The sequence below is a fragment of the Pan troglodytes genome, chromosome 15 (assembly GCF_028858775.2).
Source record: "Pan troglodytes isolate AG18354 chromosome 15, NHGRI_mPanTro3-v2.0_pri, whole genome shotgun sequence".
Taxonomy (NCBI): Eukaryota; Metazoa; Chordata; class Mammalia; order Primates; family Hominidae; genus Pan; species Pan troglodytes.
This window is the reverse complement of record NC_072413.2, coordinates 93,650,684-93,670,238: the sequence shown is the minus strand read 5'-3', so window position 1 is coordinate 93,670,238 and position 19,555 is coordinate 93,650,684. Positions and strand designations below refer to the sequence as shown.

The 19,555-nt window shown below is 46.4% G+C and overlaps 2 protein-coding genes across 2 annotated transcripts in view; both read right to left on the bottom strand.

Moving 5' to 3' along the window:
• Positions 1-17,554, bottom strand: part of LOC107968247 (uncharacterized) — a 28,331-nt gene extending 10,777 nt beyond the window's left edge. The window contains exons 1-6 of the mRNA XM_063793111.1: positions 17,282-17,554; positions 17,064-17,131; positions 14,877-14,994; positions 7,746-7,867; positions 6,860-7,045; positions 5,895-6,274 (exon numbers count right to left, since the gene is read on the bottom strand). Of these exons, the coding sequence (XP_063649181.1) occupies positions 5,895-6,085 (191 nt within the window). The 5' untranslated portion in view covers positions 6,086-6,274; positions 6,860-7,045; positions 7,746-7,867; ... (1 more) ...; positions 17,064-17,131; positions 17,282-17,554. The remainder of the gene's footprint in view (positions 1-5,894; positions 6,275-6,859; positions 7,046-7,745; positions 7,868-14,876; positions 14,995-17,063; positions 17,132-17,281) is intronic.
• Positions 26-5,883, bottom strand: LOC134806949 (uncharacterized). The gene is made up of 2 exons (XM_063793112.1): positions 4,451-5,883; positions 26-1,416 (listed from the first exon to the last, which is right to left on the bottom strand). Exons 1-2 carry the CDS (start codon positions 4,502-4,504, stop codon positions 1,045-1,047), a joined length of 426 nt encoding a protein of 141 aa, XP_063649182.1. The 5' UTR covers positions 4,505-5,883; the 3' UTR covers positions 26-1,044.
• Positions 17,555-19,555: the final 2,001 nt, after the last annotated feature.

Below are 19,555 nucleotides of genomic sequence, written 5' to 3'. Positions count from 1 at the left end.
GAAAACAGGACAAAGGTGACCGGGCGTGGTGGCTCACGCCTGTAATCCCAGCACTTTGGGAGGCCGAGGTAGGCGGATCACGAGGTCAGGAGATGGAGTCCATCCTGGCTAACACGGTGAAACCCTGTCTCTACTAAAAATACAAAAATTAGCTGGGTGTGGTGTTTATTTATTTATTTATTTTTCAACTGAAAAAGCTTAGTAGCCCAGCCCTGTGGTTATCCACTAACTCCAAAGTTATCAACTAGTGCTTAGCTAGTTACCTGCTTATAAACACCAGAATTCTAGCTCAGCTCCAGCAAAGATTAGTCAATAGCTGGCAAAAAGAAACACAGACAGATGGACAAGAGCCAGAGAACACCAGAGACAAGAGCGAGGCTGATTAGGAGGCCAGAGCTGCGAAGCCAGACAGCCAGCAGCCTCTTTCCAGCCCTGTTCCTCCACCACGTTGTCACTCAGGTTTCTCTTTCCTTTGCTGCTTTCCTGGCTCACTTGAATCAATTTACAGGTGACTCCATACACCTGTCTGCCTCTGCACTTCCAACCCCAGTGGGGTCTTCATCCCTATCCAGAGGAGGCTGGGGAGTGAGGATTGGCTTATCCAACTCTGGCTGAGGGCAGCTTCTGGAACAAAGAGGCTGCTTAGAACACGCCCATGGAAAGAAGTCGAATTGAATCCATCAGAATTCCCCACTTGTTGATGCTGGAGTGAAGTGGAGACATTCCATTCCATGAGGCCCATTTTGTAGATGGGGAACTAAGGCTAGAAAACATGTCCCTTGAGCCTTGCTTTTAATGATGACAAAGAGACAGGGGTGTGTAGTACAAAAGGCCCTGAACCAGAGATGCAGAGATCTGGGCTTTACTTGTACCTCTGTCAGGGACGCCCTGGGTGACTGCAGACAAGCCACTTATTCTCTAAGTTTAGGAGAAAATCAGAAATTGCTGATTCATCACTCACTCAGCAAACATTTCTGGAGCCTCTTTGACGTGCCAGGCCTGGGGATAACTATTGAAATATGTGGGCTCCAAACTGTAGCCAGATCACATCATGGAAGTTGGGTTTGGCCCTGCGGCCACCTGTCCACATGGCTTTCGGTCACGTTTTCTCACTTGTTGTGTCTTCTTCACATACGTGTAAATGAGAGAAAAGAAGGGCCTGTTTTTCATGCTGCTGTGCAGTTTGAATAGTAACGTAGGATGTGCACAGAGCAGCCCTGGCCTGCAGAGGCTCTCAAGCTGTAGACAGCATTGGTCAATGGACTGCTGCAAAGAACCAGCAACAGGCAGGACATGCAGTAGATCGGGGTCTGGAAACACTTCATCCAAGCCACACACCTCTGGAAACTTAGCAGGAAGGCTTAATTTGAAACATTTGTGATCATACTTCAGTATGTCACTTGTAATTCCCGTGATCTGCAAAAAGGTGAACTTTCACACTCACATTTAATAGCTTCATTCTAACATCTCAGGTACCCCATAAATACATTACTCTGCACCCACAAAAATTAAAAATAAAAAAACTTTAAGTTGTTTTATGATATAAAAATAGCTTGAATCTAATCAAAACTATAGACAAAATCATGAGTTTGATGTTCTGGTAACTTTTTGGAAATACATAAATGCATATTAATCATTGCAATTCTCTATCTTTGCAGCAGTTATAGCCTATCGGGGAAAAATAGAAAAGCATATAGAAAAGCATATAGATGGAAATTATGAAAATTTCCAAATGAGGGGCATGAGTAGTAGGGGTGACCTGGGCTTCCAAAGGTGCCTCTGGCCACAGACTGAGGCAGGAGATTCCAGGTGAGCCCAGACAGGAGCAAGGAGGGGGTTGGGCTTGTGACCAGAGCTCGAGTCTCGGAAGGGCCTCCACTGGCCACCCTGAGCACAATGAAGGTGTGGTACGATACCCAGCAGGGGCCTCACCACGTGCAGACATGGGCCCTCACCCCCTCCTGAGCTTAGAGCCCCCAGGGAGGCAGGCAGGAAGTGGTGTTTGCAGACAGCTTTCAGCAGAGTGCCCAGCAGGTGCCCTTTGTGCAGATGGTACAGTTCCCAGGAGATCTCTCTCAGTGCCCTGCCCTCCAGCCCCACCCCTGGTTCCAGGGAGGGCCACACTAGGGCAGGATCCAGCAGGACAGCAAGAAGCCAGCTCCCTGCCTGCCTGACTACAAGGTGCCTTTTGGCTCTCAGACAGTGCAGTAGTGGAGCAGTGGAGCTGCAGCCAGCCAGAACCCGGTTCAAATTTCAACTCTGCCTCTTACTAGCCGGCTGACCTGGGCACTTTCTTCCTTTTCTGGCCTCTGTCTCCTTCTCTGTAAAACTGAACATGAATATCTGTCTTGTTGGACATTGCATCCACCCGATGTTTACTGGGCATCGGTTAGGAGTTAGGCATTGTTCTTGCTGTGAGATCCCACTGATGCCTGGGGTGACCGATCATCATACTCAACAGAGCTTTCATTTATCAAGTGCTTCTTCTATACCAGACCCGGGATGAAATGCTTTACAGCTAATATCTCGTTTAGTCATCACCAAAAGCCAAGCAGAGGTCGAATCATCCCATTTAACAGTTCAGAAAAAGAAGTCTCATGAGGTGAAACAAGCTGCCCAAAAAGTTTCAGCTTAGCACAGCACAGCTGGGATGGAACCAAGGCCTGTGGGACACCAGCCTGCTTCCCAGCACCTCCCAAGGGGTCCACACCTGGGACATTCTGGGGAAATGCCTGGGATTAGCCAAGGTCCTTGATCCCCTTCCCACACTGCATTGCACACAGGACGGGGCACATTGAGTGTCCATACCCAGTCAGGAGTGACTGGTGGAGGCTTGAACAGCGTGACCAAGCATTCCACCTCACATCAGGGGTCCTGCCCCTAAATCTCAGCGGGACCGCAGCCAAGTGGCTCCCTGACTGGGCCTGGGCAATGAAGAGATGACAGTTGATAAAGATCTTTGGAGAGTTCTCAGAGCACTGATCAAACATAGAGTCACCATTTGGATCAGAGGGAGCTCGTGTTGCTGGCCTTGGATGCTGGCCTGCCACTCTCTAGCTTTGTGACCTTGGGTAAGTGACTTAACCTCTCTGAGCCTCAATCCAACTCAGTTTTCCTGTCTGTATTCCAGGGATAGTAGTAATGCCTTCCTCACAGAGCTCAGAGGTTAAAGGAGATGATGGAGGCAAAGTGCCAGAGCATGGTGCCAGGCCCCAAAGGGTGCAATGATGTGATGGGATCATAAGAAGAGCGGGTATGGTGGCAGCCCCATTTCCCTGCATCCTCCTGGCTCCAAGCATGGGAGGCAACACCCAGTAAACCTGTGGAATTGAGTTGAATCTACCAACCCCAGATAAGAACCCATGTGCAGTGTCATGAAACCACTTGCAGTTATAGGGTAAAGACCTCAGAGGAAAAAAAATATGCTTTGTTGGCCGGGCGCAGTGGCTCATGCCTGTAATCCCAGCACTTTGGGAGGCCGAGGCGGGCAGATCACGAGGTAGGAGATCGAGACCATCCTGGCTAACCGATGAAACCCCGTCTCTACTAAAAATGCAAAAAAAAAAAAAAAAAATTAGCCGGGTGTAGTGGCGGGCGCCTGTAGCCCCAGCTACTCGGGAGCCTGAGGCAGGAGAATGGCGTGAACCGGGGAGGCGGAGCTTGCAGTGAGCTGAGATCACGCCACTGCACTCCAGCCTGGGGGACAGAGTGAGACTCCGTCTCAAAGAAAAAAAAAATGCTTTGTCCACAGTCCAGGATGGGAGGCCCAGTAGGGGGCTTTACTGAGCAGGGCAGAATCTATTTTCTTTCCCTCCATATTAGAGTCAAGCCCATGTAGGGAGCTCCAAATGCCATGCCTTTCCCCAGCTGGTGGCTGCTGTTATGCTGAACCTCTATCTACTCCAATGGGGATGGCAGCAGGTTTGAGAGGCTGAAGAAGGGACCCAGGGCTGCTGAAGGAGACATGGAGTTTTACTGGGGCTTACATGCAGGGGAGAGCATCTAGCAGTGGTGGGCTGGGCAGGAGAGCCACACAACTTACAAAAAGCTTGCAGCATATATAGCATCTTCACTTAGCACCCTCCCCCAACAGTCTCCACCTGGCAACATTTACCTAACCCAAAACAAAGGGCCTTGATCCCCTGTACTGTCCGTGTTGCACAGGACGGGACAGGAGCTCAGATGTTCCTCATAGATAAGGAATAGGAATGAATCTCCAGGTTGGCCACTCCCAGATTCCTTAGCTCAGAACTCCAAACCACATTCACCTGCACCTGCCATAAGGGTCATTCTCAGGGGATGCTTAAGTTATTGCTATCAGGTGCGTTCACTGTAAGCGGCTTTTGGGGAAATCACCTGCTGGGTCTGGAGGAGCAGGGCTATCATAGGAGAAGGTCCCCCGGGTTCAGAAGAGCCTGGTAATCTCAAGCACATCACCTCCAGGCCTCACCTTCCCCATGCATCCATCCAGGGGCCTCTTCCTCTGTGTCACTCTGGGCTCCATCCTCTTGGTGCATTTGGAGTCAGACGAGACCTGGGTTCAAATCCTTGGCTAGAGGGATGCAAGATGCACGTGGAAGGAGAACCAATTCATCCTGTCCAGGCTCTTCTAGAGCAGCTGGTCTCCCCTGCCGACCTGTCTAGCTGACCCTAGCACCAGAGCAAGCTCAGCCAAGGTGGGCCAAGCCAGGCCCCGATTGGCAGAAACACTCAACTGACTTGAGACATGTGGGCAACAATAAGTGCTTGCTACATTTCGGTGTGGCTTGTCATGGAGCAATAGCTCACTGGTGTAACCAAGACGCAGCAGAGCTGTGCGTGCGGTAAACAAACAGCAGTCCAACTGCCAAGGAACATTTCATATACGAAGGCAGGAAGCCGTGACAGCACCTGCAGTTTACCAGCAGGGTAGTTATGAGGCCTGGTGCTGTGGGGGTCCTTCTACCATGAGAGAAGCCAGCCTGGGGACAGAGGACAGAGGAGACCCTATTCCCCACTTGTCCCCTCGTGTGCTCCCACATGGCACAGATATTTGATGCTCAGAGCTGTGCCAGGCATCTTACAAAGGTGAAGGAAAGGAAAACTGTGTAAATGGGGATGCCAGCTCAGTGCCCTGATCTGATGAACCAGTGCTGGAAGCTTCTGTTCAGGGATAAAAATAAGCCCTTCTTATTTCAGCTACATTGGCAGGCTTTCTGTTGCCTGCTGCTGAAACTCCTATCTGATGCACAGTGGCTGCCTGGTCCCCGCAACTCCCTGATTTCTGCAAGACCAGGCCAGACACCAAGAACCGCCCATTCTGTCTCCATGCCAGAGGTCTGTGCCTAGTTGGTGCACTTCTGAATGCAATTAAAAAGCTTGTTTGAGGCCAGGTGCAGTGGCTCGTGCCTGTAATCCCAGCACTTTGGGAGGCCGAAGCAGGTGGATCACTTGGTCAGGAGTTCAAGACCAGCCTGGCCAACATGGTGAAACCTCGTCTCTACTAAAAATACAAAAATTAGCCTGGCATGGTGGTGGGCACCTGTAATCCCAGCTACTTGGGAGGCTGAGGCAGAAGAATCACTTGAACCCGGGAGGCGAAGGCTGCAGTGAGCCGAGATCGCGCCACTGCATTCCAGCCTGAGTGACAGAGCAAGACTCAGTCTCAAAAAAAAAAAAAAAAAATGTGTTTGGTGCTCAGCCCAAATGTGGGACAGTCTGTTTCTATTTTATTTTCTCTCAATTGATTCCTTATGAAAAGTTCTTAACCTGCTCCTTTAAAATACTCTGTGTCACCTCTCCCAAACAGCACAATCCAACAAGGTGCTGACACTGTTCCAAATTGCTGTCCACTTAAGATTAAAGTCCAAAAAGAAAGGGAGAAAATAAATCACAAGACATGAAACTGGCCTCACCACTGCTGTCCCCTCTTTGGCTCCACACACTCTCTCAGACTTTCTGTTTCTGATTGCAGGTGTGTAGCTGGAAGGTGAACTGAGATAGCATGAAAACAGGTGGCATGGGCTGCAGAAAGAGCACTGGGGCAGGAAACCTGGATCCTGCGCTGCTCGGATGCACTTGGCTGTGTGACCTTGGACTTGGCCATCCACTCTCTGGGCTTCGGTTTTCTCCTGTGTTCAGGGAATTCTCACTAAGTCCTCTTCCCATTCTGCTCCTCTGTGAGTTGAGTGAGGATCTTTCTCTTTAATTTCAGCCTCCATCTTGTAAACCAAGAAGTATCTGAGACAGGTCTCAATCGATTTAGAGATTTGTTGTGCCAAGGTTAAGGACATGTCTGGAAGTAAAAAGACACGAAATCACAGAAACAGTCGCTAGTCTGTGCCTTTCTCCAAAGATGATTTTGAGGGCTTTGATATTTAAAGTGGAAAAGTAGGCTGGAGAGGAGAAAGGCAGTGTATGGTCACATGACTGAATCCACATGTTGCAAAGGAAACGGAGTAGGTAGGGGATAGTCAATTACGTATTTGTCTCATGCTCAATAAATCAGCAGTTTACGTAAGATAAGGTGAACATACAGTAGCTACCTGTGGAGCTATTTAACCTTTTATCTGTAGCTATCTACTTAGGAGCAAAAGGAAAGGCAGCTTCTTGCATGACTCAGCTTTTGGCTTTTTTTTTTTTTTTTTGCCTTTTTGGCATAGTGAACTGGGTTCTGAAGTTTTAGTTTTCCTTTCAGAATCTGCAGCTGCAGCTGTGTCCCATGAGTGTGGTAAGGCTTAGGGTGTTTTTGGAGATGAGCAGACCCAAGTTTTAATTCCAACTATGATGCCCAAATGCTAAGTTAATGTTGGACAAGTATTTAACCAATCTGATCTTCAGTTTGTCATCTGTGAATGCGGAACAATAATAATAATAATACCTTCTTTTGATAATTAGAGATAATGCATATGAGATATAAGCACAGAGCAGATGTTCCATGGCTGGTAAATATTCTCCCTCTTCCTCTTTGTGTGGTTGTCTGCTTGCTGTGTGTCTATGGAAGTCAGATGAGCATTTGCCCAGAGGTTGGGTAGATGGAGCCCACAAGCTCATAAGAATAAAATAACTAGAATGGAAACAGAAAATTAGATGTTCCATATGTTGTAACTCATTTTTGGCTGGCAATTATAGAGACCTCGGTTGGGAGTGTCATTAGATACTTGGAAAGGATGGGCGATGATTAGCACAGGTGGCTGGAGATGAACTCCCTGAACCGGCCCTGACATCTTGTTAGAGAGAGAAAAGCTCACATAGGTGTGAGCCTAGAATTTCAGTTAATATGCATTTATTCTGTATCTTGTCATCGCAAAGTTGAGTTTCGCAGTCTGCTAAGAAAAGCAAAGAACTTCCCAATAATATTGAAAGGTAATAGACCTAAGGACCTTGAAAAGCTACATTTGTTAAGGAGTTTATTGTAGAATAGCATGCTTGTTCAGTAAAAGTGAAAAACCACCTTTGTCATAGGTGGTTGATTTCACCGGACAGCGCTGGTGATCATTAACCCACCATGACCTCCCACATTCGCTTTCAGTCACCTCCACCTGTTTTTGCCAGATGCAAAGTATTTGTTTGATGCCAGATAAGTATTTGTTTTGCAAATAAGAATAATGTGGCCGGACGCAGCGGCTTACGCCTGTAATCCCAGCACTTTGGGAGGCCAAGGCAGATCACCTGAGGTCAACAGTTCGAGACCAGCCTGGCCTACATGGCAAAACCCTGTCTCTACTAAAAATACAAAAAAGTTAGCTGGAGGTGGTGGTGCACACCTGTAATCCCAGCTACTTGGGAGGCTGAGACAGGAGAATCGCTTGAACCCAGGAGGCGGAAGTTGCAGTGAACCGAAATGGTGCTACTGCACTCCAGCCTGGATGACAGAGTGAGATCACATCTGAAAAAAAAAAAAAAAAAGATTAAGTTCTAGATCTATAGATGATCCTGGATCGCCCACATAGGCCCTAAATGTCATCGCAAATGTCCTTATAAGAGGGACAGAGGGACATCTGACTGCAGAAAAGGAAAGGCAACATGAAGACGAAAGCAGAGGGAGATCTGAGGATGCTACACTACTGGCTTGGAAGAGGAGCAAGGGGGACCAAGGGCCAAGGAATGCAGCTCTCCAAGCTAGAAAAGTTCAGGAAGCAGATTCTCCCCTAAAGCCTCAGGAGAGAGCACAGCCCTACCTTGGTTTCAGCCCAGTGAAACTCATTCTGCACCTTTGACCTCCAGAACTACCAGACAATGTTTGAAGGCACTCAGTTTGTGGGATTTGTTACAGCACTCAGTCTGTGGGATTTGTTACAGCAGCCCTAGGAAGCTGACATCCCTGTTAAGGCTCAGCGTTGTTCCCAGACAGGGGACTGAGAGCAGGATCCATCCAGCGCTGCTCAGATCTTGCTGTTACCTTCAGGAGATCCCAGGGAAGAGTTTGGAAAAGGGGAGGCTTTGGGTGTGGAATAGTTAAGTGACTTGTCATACAACCACACCAGAGGACGCTGTGTGGGTGTTAAAAATGACATCCCATAGAGCTTGGATGATGCAGGGAAATGCTTAGGATATAATGCCAAACAAAAAGAACAAGGAGGGAGTATATGTAGTAGAATTTGGCTGTGCTAAAAAGGGGGGCAAGTCCGGTCTGAGAGCAAACAAAACAAAATATTGCAAAATGTACCCAAGGGCTATCTCTGGCTGGGGGGACTCTGGCAATGGCTGTTTACATTGTACTTTTCTGTGTAGGGTCTCATTTAGGAGGATTCAGGGCTGCAGAACAGCAGCTGCTAAATGAGCAAGTTATAGCCAGAAGATTTTCAAATGTCAGCAGATCAGGAGCTCTGAGATAACATCGGAGACCTCCCAGCTGCTGCTGGAACCCTCAGGGTTGGACCATGGGAGGGGAGGAGGGGGAAGGAGAGAGTGTTGGAAGAACTAAGGAGGCAAGTTACAGACAATAATCTGCCAGCAAACAGGTTTTCTCACCCACCTTGCCTGTGCCTGCAGCACTGTTCTCTTTTTGCTGAGGGAAGTGGGGAATACGAGATGTTCGCCTTTCCCATTATCTAGGTCTCTGAATTATTGGGAAACACACATCTAGGCAAACAGCAGGCTCATTTTAGCGAGCACTATTTCACACTGCTGCCAGCTGGGGCTGGATGGGGCTGGTAGGCATGGCAGCCTCCCTGTCTCCAGACCTGGGCTGAGACTATGCCACTGATCCCAGGCTGGAAGGTGACTTCTATCTCCAAAAGAGCTGATCCTAGTTATCTAGTTCTCCACGTGGTTTAGACATGAAGAAGCCCAGGACTGGAGGAAGAGAGAGCAGTGCCGGCAGATCACTGGGTGAAGCTGTGTCTATCCGGTGCCACCGTGACTAATAAATTGGCAGGGTCCTGTGTCCAGAGGAACCCTGGGCTGCCTAGTGGAGACAGCTGTCAGGACGGACCCTTCTAAACCAGGAGCATGGGTCCTGGCTGCTGGGTGAGGAGTGGATCTGCCAGCTCCAGGCAGCGGGATCAGAGTGAGGAAGGGTCTTCTCCAAGCTCTGTGCTAATGGGAATTAGGCTGAGAAGGGACTTCCAACCTAGCAGAGCTCAGCTGGAGGCCTGGAGCAGCAGAACTGTCTTTTGGCACTAAAAATTAATAACGTGGAAAGCTGAGAAAGAACGAGGCTGTGAGCCTGCCCACCAGGCAGCCTGGGCAGAAGTCAAAGAATTCTGTTTTTATCAAGAAGTGCCACGTTCTATTACACTACTCTAAAAGAGATGCTCATTTGTAACATGGCAAGGAAGTCTCGGTCAGGGGTAGCTCTGAAAGGAAAGGTCTGAGTTGTAGGGTGTGTGTGTGCATATGTGTGTGTACATCTGTGTGCATGTGTATGCATACATATATATAAAATGTAAATATATATAAAAATATATTTAAATATATAAATATATTTAAATATATATAAAAATATATAAATGTATATATATAAATATATATGCATGCATGTGTACATGTGTGAGCACCTACAGGGGCTGTTCAGAGAAGCCAGAAAATGTGACTGCAGAGATTTTTAACACCTGCAGCCTGGCTGGACTGGAGGCATGTGCCTTCTGGTCGCTTCCCCTAGGCCAGATAAACAACCCAAGCATCACACGCAGGACCCTGCATATTCACTGCAAACTCCAGAGTCACTGGCCTCCTGTCCAAGTCTGCCCCTCCTGCTCTGGGTCCCACTTAGCCCTGCACAAACTGAGGCACATCCGAGATGCTGGTTTCCCCTCGCCCTGCATTCAAAGTGGGGCCAAATCCTCTCAACCCATTCCTCACCTCCCTCTTTTGACCCACCATCAAAATAAATAGAACACACCACCATCTACCACACTCTCCTCATTTGTTCCCTTTCCTCACCATGCACGGGCTACCTGAACCCCACACCTGAGCCCCATACCTAAGCATCCTCCTTCCTTCCTCCTGGTCTTGTACTTCCAAATCTCAGCAGCCACCATGGCTTCCCAGCTCTGCCCACTGATGCCCCCAAACAGGGCAGACTCTGGACAAATGTGGTAGAATAACTTCCTGCCTCTATCTCCTCCCTACCTCCTAAACTCTATGAAAATGATAGTAAGGGAATGAACTAAATAAAAGCTGTTGACCCACAGGGATGGAGAGAACAGGAGCTCAGGCAACGGCAGACAGGATCAAAGCACCCAACACTTGGGAGCAGCCTCAGAAGAATTGAGGACAGTGTATGGTAAAGGTGAAGGGGGTGTGGGAAAGTGGAGGGGCAGGGTGGACATCAAGAACAGAGACTCTAATAAATCCTGGGTTTGCAATCATCAGGCACCAAGAAGAACTGGCACTGAAAGCATGAGGTTGACTGAAAGTCAGTATACTGGCTGGGCACCGTGGCTCACGCCTGCAATCCCAACACTTTGGGAGGCTGAGGCAGGAGGATCACATGAGCCCAGGAGTTCAAGACCAACCTGGTCAACATAGGAGACCCCATCTCTACAAAAAATAAATTAGCTGGGCATGGTGGTGTATGCCTGTGGTCCCAGCCACTTAAGAGGCTGAGGCAGGTAGATTGCTTGAGCCTAGGAGTTCGAGGCTGCACTGAGCTGTTATCATGACTCTACGCTCCAACTTGGGCAACAGAATGAGACCCTGTCTCTACAAAAGAAAGTCAGTATACAGTTACCAGCTAGCACCCCAATCCATTTCCCTCACCTGCTCAAGCAGACCACACCCCTCCCCCCACCTCTCTCAGGAGACCCCAAATGATTGTGTGGTGAAACCACACACCACACCTCAACACCTTATGTCCAGTCTTGAGGACACAAAGCACCGGCAAGGAAAGGGTGGGTTCCCAGCTGAAAGTGGGGGCTGTGTTTAAGGGAAACATTACCTTGTGAACTGTGGGGGCCTCTGCTCCCTTCCCTCCTGGCAAGTCCACAGCTCTCGCAATCCCTTAGGATGGAAATGGAGAGGTTCATTTCTGGAGAAACTGAAGGTGCCAAAAGGAGACACTCTGCCCGCTGATATCTGGGGATCCCCAATAAGAAGTTGGGCTCATCATCTTTGCTAGTCAGGGTTCTCCAGAAAAACAGAACCAGTAAGATAGATAGATGACAGATGGATGGCTGGACTGGTTGATAGACTGATAGGTAGATAGACAGAAGACATAGAATGATGGATATAGATTTGTTATAAAGAATTGGCTCATGTAATTGTGGAGGCCAAGAAGTCCCATGATCTGCCGTCTTTAAGCTGGAGACTCAGGAGAGCCGATGGTGTAAGTCCCAGTCCACAGAGAAGAGAAGACCAACATTCCAGCTCAAGTGTTCAGGCCAAGAGAGAAATTCTCCTGCCTTTCTGTTCTATTCAAGCCTTCAAGGGTATGGTGCCCGCCCACATTGAGGAGGGCAGCTTGCTTTATTCAGTCCATCCATTCAAATGCTAATCTCATCAGGAAACACCCTCTTAGGCACACCCAGAAATAATGTTTAACCAAATAACTGGACACCCCAAGACCCTGTCAAATTGACAAATAAAATTAATTATCACACCATCCAATTACTCTCCAAAAAAGCACTCTAGGTGACAATCCCACCCACATACAGTTTTAAAAGTTCCTAAGAATCTGCTCTGATCTTAAAAAGAAACAATGGTTCAGGAGAGATTGAGGAAGAAAGTCAGAAACAAACTAATTGGGGAAAGTAAAAAAGAAAAAAGTATCTGCAGAAAATTAAAACAAGGGAGAAAATACAACCTTCAAAAATTAGATATAATATGCTCAGAAAGAAAACAGGAGAACCCACACATCAAACAACAATGGAACGCTTTTAAAAAAAGGGAACAAAAAAAAGCTCTTAGATATTTTTAAGGCATAAGCAGAATGAAAAATTCTTCAACCAAGAGCTGAGGAAAGTAGAATGAAAAGACAAAAAGATGGAAAATAAGAAGAAAGAGATAAGATAATTAGAGGATCAAGGCAGTCTGGCATCTTACTCCAATGTCTTCCAAAATAAATAAATAAAAGGTGCAGGTGCAACAGCACAACTCCAGAGGATGCCATTCATAGCATATGGGGTGAACAGTGCCCTGGAGTCGGACGCTGCAGAGGCCCTGATCAGAGGGAGAGAAATCAGGCAATCAATGCTACAGATATTTTTGCAAAGCCAAAGGACACACATTTCCAAGTTGAAAGGGCCAGTGAATACCCAGCACAGTGGGTAAAAGAGACTCACAGTAGAGCACATCATTGTCAATGACAATCAGAGGCTGAATGCGGTGGCTCATGCCTGTAATCTCAGCACTTCAAGAGGCTGAGGCTTGAGAATCTTCAATAAGAAGTTGGGCTCACCTTCTGTATTAGTCAGGGTTCTCCAGAAAAACAGAAACAATAAAATAGATAGATGGATGGATAGATGGATGGATGGATGGATGGATGGATGGATGGATGGATAGATTGATAGGTAGAGAGATAGACACAAGACATATACAGATGGATATAGATTTATTATAAAGGATTGGCTCATGCAATTGTGGAAGCCAAGAAGTCCTATAATCTAGAAAGATTGCTTGAGGCCAGGAATTTGAGACCAGCCTGGGCAATATAGCAAGATCACATCTCTACAAAAAATTTAAAAATTAGCCAGCCATAGTTGCACATGCCTGTTGCCCCAGATACTCAGGAGGCTGAGATAGGAGGATCACTTAGGCCCACGAATTTGAGGCTGCAATGAGCTAGGATTGCACCACTGCACTCCAGCCAGGGCAAAAGAGTGAGACCCTGTCTTTTAGAAAAAAAATTAAAATATTAAAGAATGTCAGAGAAAAAAAAAGTTCAATAATAGTAATAGCTAACATTAATTCAGTTCATTAAATTCCAGGAACTATTTTAAGTATTTTATGTGTAACTTCTAGTGAGAAAAAACTGGTCTCATTAATAAACATGTTGGAATTTAAAATGCCATCAAATCTCAATGGCCATGCTGAGTGCTAGAAGATGAGGGGGCAATGCCTTCAAAGTTCTGAGGGGAAATATTTCCCATCCTAGAGTCTGTGAACCAAAAAGTATCTGAGACAGGTCTCAATCCATTTAGAAGTTTATTTTGCCAAGGTTAAGGACATGCCTGGAAGAAAAGGACACAGAATCACAGAAACAAGTCTATGATCTGTCCCTTTCTCCAAAGATGATAGTGAGGGCTTCAATATTTAAATGGGGGAAACAGACATGGAAAAATTCATCTCTGGAGGGGATAGAGGAAGGGTATGGTAATCCACACATTGCAAGAGGAGAAGAGCAGCTAGGGAATAGTCAGTTACATATCTGTCTCCTGCTCAGTAAATTGGCACTTTACATAAGATAAGGTGAACATGGAGTAGCTACCTGTGGAGATATTTAATCTTTTATCTGTAGCCATCTACTTAGGAGCAAAAGAAAAGGCAGTTTCTTGCATGACTCAGCTTTCAGCTTCTTTTTTTTTTTTTTCCTTTTGGCATACTGAATTGGGGTCCTGAGTTTTTATTTTCCTTTCACAAGTTCAACATCCAGTCGCATTATTAATCAAAGGTTAGGGTCAAACAAAAACATTGTCAGATAAGGAGGGGCTCAAAAAATGGGTCTCCTGTGCACCCTTTCTTAGGAAGCTACTGGAGAACAGGCTTTAACAAAAGAAGATAATAAGAAAGAGAAAAATGCATGTTAAAAGATGATTTTCAAAAACAGGTTAAATGATAACTCAATATAGATATAAAAATGAATATGTGCTGTAACAGTCCATTTGCACACTGCTATAAAGAACTACCTGAAACTGGGTAATTTATAAAGGAAAGAGGTTTAATTAACTCACAGTTCCACATGGCTGGGGAGACCTCAGGAAACTTACAATCATGGCAGAAAGCGAAGGAAAAGCGAGCACCTTTTTCACAAAGTGGCCAGAGAGAGAGAGAGAGAGAGAGAAGGGGAACTGCCAAACACTTTTAAACCATCAGATCTCATGAGAACTTATTCACTATACGGGAACACCATGGGGAAAACCGCCCCCCATGATCTAATCATCCCCTACCAGGTCCATCCCTTGACACATAGGGGGATTACGATTCAAGATGAGATTTGGTGGGGACACAGAGCTAAACAATATCACGTGCTGCTCAAGATTATGTTTAACTCCTCAGTGAAGAAACTGAAGAGGTGTGACAGCCAATTCAAAGGAGAATCTGAAGGACAGGCACATTTATTGATCAGAAATATTGAAATGGGCTGGGCACAGTGGCAAATGCCTGTAATCCCAGCAAGTTGGGAGGCCAAGATGGGAGGATCACTTGGGCCCAGGAGTTTGAGACCAACCAGGGAAACATAGGGAGAGCCCATCTCTATAATTTTTCTTTAATTAGCCAGATATGATGACACGTGCCTGTAGTCCTAGCTGCTTGGGAGGCTGAAGTGGGAGGATCTCTTGAGCCCAGGAGGTTGAGACTATAGTGAGCCGTGATTGCACCACTGCACTCTGGCCTGGCACAGAGGGAGATAACCTAAAAAAAAAAGAAAAGAAGGAAGAGAAGAGAAATATTGAAATGAATGTGTAAAATGGAGGCAAACTAGGGGATTTGGGGGGAAGTGAGGAAGGGTTGTCTCTCTTCAAAACATAAGCATGTGCATATCCATAGACAAGAATTATTTTTCATTGCTATCGGTTATCTGTAGCTTTCAGAATGGTAAAATAGGTCCCATAGAATTGGAATCAGATAACCTGGAAGAGTATGCCCTAGATAGAGAAATATTCTGTTCCTTGCCTCCCACTGAAGCAGAGTGTTTTCTCCAAATGCAATCCAGGTAAAGGAGAATACCTGTTAGGAAGCCTGGGAAGAGCATTCCGGGGTGGGGTTGGGACGGGCTGAGAGAAGCCAATCAACTTGTGAATACACAGCTAAACAAACTCAACAAAACATGATTTGCTTTTGTTTTTTTGAGACAGTCTCACTCTGTCACCCAGGCTGAAGTGCAGTGGCATGATCTTGACTCACTGCAACCTCCACCTCCTGGGTTCAAGCAATTCTCCTTCCTCATCCTCCCAAGTAGCTGGGACTACAGGTACCTGCCACCATGCCTGGCTAAGTTTTTTATATTTTTTAGTAGAGACACAGTTTCGCCATGTTGGCCAGCCTGGTCTTGAACTCCTGACCTCAACACCATGCCTGGCCTAAACAAAATGTTTTAAAAGTCTCCCAGGCTGGGCATGGTGGCTCCCACCTGTAATCCCAGCACTTTGAGAAGCTAAGGCAGGGGTATTGCTTGAACCCAAGAGTTCAATACCAGCCAGGGCATCATACTGTGACCCCCATCTCTATAAAAATAAAATAAAAATCTTATCCCTGTAATCCCATCAATTTGGGAGGCTGTGGTGGTAGGATCACTTGAGGCCAGAAGTTTGAGACCAGCCTGGGCAACACAGTAAGACCTCCATCTATACAAAAAGTTTTAAAATTAACCAGGCATGGTGGCGCATGTGTGTAGTCTCAGCTACTTGGGAGGCTGAGAAGGGAGGATCACGTGAGCCCAGGGAGGTAGAGGCTGCAGTAATCCATGATCGCACCACTGCACTCCAGCCTGGACGATAGAGTGAGATCATTAACAAATGAAAAGAGTCAAGCTCTGTAAAATATTTGAAGAGATTTATTCTGAGCCAAATATGAGTGACCATGGCCTGTAACACAGCCCTCAGGAGATCCTGAGAACTATGCCCAAGGTGGTCGGGGTGCAGCTTGGTTTTATACATTTTAGGGAGACATAAGATGTCAATCAAATACATTTAAGAAATACATTGGTTCTGTCCAGAAAGGTGGGACAACTTGAATTGTTGGGCGGAGGTTGGGGGCTCCCAGGTTACAGGTAGATTTAAAATTGACTGGTTGACAATTGGTTGAGTTTATCTAAAGATCTGGGATCAATAGAAAGAAAATGTCTGTGCTGTGATAGGAGGTTGTGGAGACCAAAGTTTTACCATGCAGATGAAGCCTCCGGGTAGCAGGCTTCAGAGAAAATAGATTGTAAATGCTTCTCATCAGAGAGGTATAATGAGTCCTGTCTGACCTCTACTTCCCATCATGGCCTGAACCAGTCTTTCAGGTTAAAAGTACCCTGGCCCAGGAGGAAGTCCATTCAGATGGTTGCAGGGAGGGCGGGGCTTAGAATTTTATTTTTGGTTTACATCCTGTCTCAAAAGAAAAAAAAAAAAGAATAAAAGAGTTTTTGGTTTATACCCTGTCTCAAAAAAAAAAAAAAAAAAAAAAAAATGAAAGAAAAGAAAAATCTCAAGGACATCTAAAAGCTGATAAGACAGAAATTACCAGGCCAAAAATAAAAGGGAAGTAGAATTCAGAAAGGGAAAAAAAACAGAATAGAAGCTGCTTTTTCCCTGAGAGCTTTTTCAGAACCTGAAAATCAGAACTTGTTTGAGCCTCACGGAGACTGGTGGAGAAAGAAGTCCAGCCAGGCGCTGCCCAACTCTAAAGGAAAACCCAAACTTGTCGATATTTGATGAGACTATAAATCGCTTGCCTCTTCACTCTCTGGTGCTCCAGCAGCACAGCCCCATACCAACCTTCATCTGGAGTGTCTCAAGACCTTCTGGAATCTTCTCCCACACATACCTCCTTACACAGGTCCATTCTGTGAAAATAAGCAATTCAAAATCTAAGCTGTTGGAACTTTAAAATATTTTGAGCCTTAAGGGAATTTGATCATGGGACCTGAGTCATGTAAACAGGCAGCTGCAACCTTTCTTTCTCTGATTATAGATTAGCCTTTTTCCTTACTTACATTGTTGTGTAAAATGTCGTATATGACTGAAGGGTCAGGGAAGACCCCTTTCCTCTTCACTGTTGATCTTCATTATAGATTAACTCCCTCTTTCCTCTCTGACGGAGACTTCATGACCATCACATTGTCTGGGATAAAATGTTAAACACATTCTTAAATTGGAAAGGAAATGAAAACAAGCTGTAGAGAAAAGAAAACAAGGTGGAGGCAGGGGAACAACCTATAATTAATTATCGGTTGTAACTCATAAACCAGCCTTGCATAGAAAATGTTAAACAAGAAAGTTAAAACAAGAAAAGTTATACAAGAAAATGTTCTACAAGGTTACTAAATGTCTTTACTTTCTGCCTATGTAAGCAAGACTTTAACTTTTAACTTCAGGGCCTTGGCCCCATTTTCCTAGAGTCTGTGTTTCTCAGATGGCCATTCCCAGCTTTTGGCTTCAATAAACTCTTTAAAACTGGATTCTGGGCTGGGTGCAGCGGCTCACGCCTGTAATCCCAGCACTTTGAGAAGCTGAGACCGGAGAAATCACTTGAGCCCAGGAGTTCAAAACCAGCCTGGTCAATAAAGTGAGACCGATTAAAGAGAAGTAAACTTAAAAACGAACAAAAACAGCTTCGTTTTTAAAACTTAAAAACTTAAAAACAACAAAAACCCTGGATTCTGATCCTTTCAATTACTTTATGTTGACAATTCTACTATAGGTGCTGCCCAATCAGCCTTGTAAAGCACAGGGCTGACCACTTCAACTCCCTGCTGAGGGTTGAATCTGGAATAAAATCCAGATTCCAGAGCTACGGTGCCCTTAGATCTGGGGCTCTTGCTTTTGTACTTCTGTTTTTCCACTTTACTTAGCTGAAGCACATTCCCTACAGCAAGCTAAGAAAGGAAAAGGTCCATTCCCAAACCCTTCGCTCCCTAGACCACTGCTCTGTGTGCAGACAACGAAAACAGCCGTGAGTTCACACAAAAGGGAAGGACTAACTGCCCGGGGCAGGCTTCAAGGAATGCCTGTTAAGCCCCAGGGAGGAAGTGGCTGTTGACTTGGGAAGAGTCCATTGGGCAGTCAAGGGCTAAGGTGGTGGTTGACATGAAGGCAAATTTTCCATGCCCTGGTGAGAAGTTGGAATCCTTGCTGTGAACGTTGGGTAGTACAGTTTGCAGGACCATTTGCTTGGCTATTGGGTCCCACCTGTTGACAGGTGCCAAGCCTGATTTTCCTTGGCCTTCCCTCCTGATTTAGCTGAACACCAACCTTCTCAACACAACCCCGAAGTACACCTTGCTCAGTTTTTAACAGAGCTGCTAGGTTTCAAGGCATGATTCTCAGCACTGTGTCCGGAATTGGTGGGTTCTTGGTCTCACTGACTTCAAGAATGAAGCCGTGGACCCTCGCGGTGAGTGTTACAGCTCTTAAGGTGGTGTGTCTGGAGTCTGTCCCTTCTGATGTTCAGATGTGTTCAGAGTTTCTTCCTTCTGGTGGGTTCGTGGTCTCGCTGGCTCAGGAGTGAAGCTGCAGACCTTCGCGGTGAGTGTTACAGCTCTTAAGGTAGCGTGTCTGGAGTTGTTCATTCCTCCCGGTGGGCTCGTGGTCTTGCTGGGCTCAGGAGTGAAGCTGCAGATCTTCGCGGTGAGTGTTACAGCTCATAAAAGCAGCGTGGACCCAAAGAGTGAGCAGTAGCAAGATTTATTGCAAAGAGCAAAAGAACAAAGCTTCCACAGTGTGGAAGGGGTCCCAAGCGGGTTGCCAATGCTGGCTCGGGCAGCCTGCTTTTATTCTCTTATCTGGCCCCACCCACATCCTGCTGATTGGTATAGGGATAAGCAAGTACCTAGCCACCACCATCTTTGCTCCCAGCGTGGCTCACCTGCCTAGCTCAAACCTTCATGGAGCTGTGATCTGTACCCCAGGATACAAACAAAAGTGGGCACCATCCCATGGTCCATATCAAATTCATGACCAGCTCCCAGAGGACCCTCCTGCTGCCATGCTGATCCTCAGGCTGCAGACCTGCTTGACTCTTCACACCTGGCTACTACTGCACTCCAGGATTCTCAATATGACCCCTCCATCCACCCAGCTGCCAGGACCAGAAACCCTGGCCATGCAGTAAGAATTCACTCAACAAACACTGAGCCCCAACTCTGGTCAGGCACTGGGGACAAATCAGATGTGGCTCTACCCTGCTGCAGCTTGCAGTGTGACTGGGAGTGATGACGGTCCCTAGCCTCAGCCTGTCACCTTGCATCCGTCAGTCCCACATCAGCCCG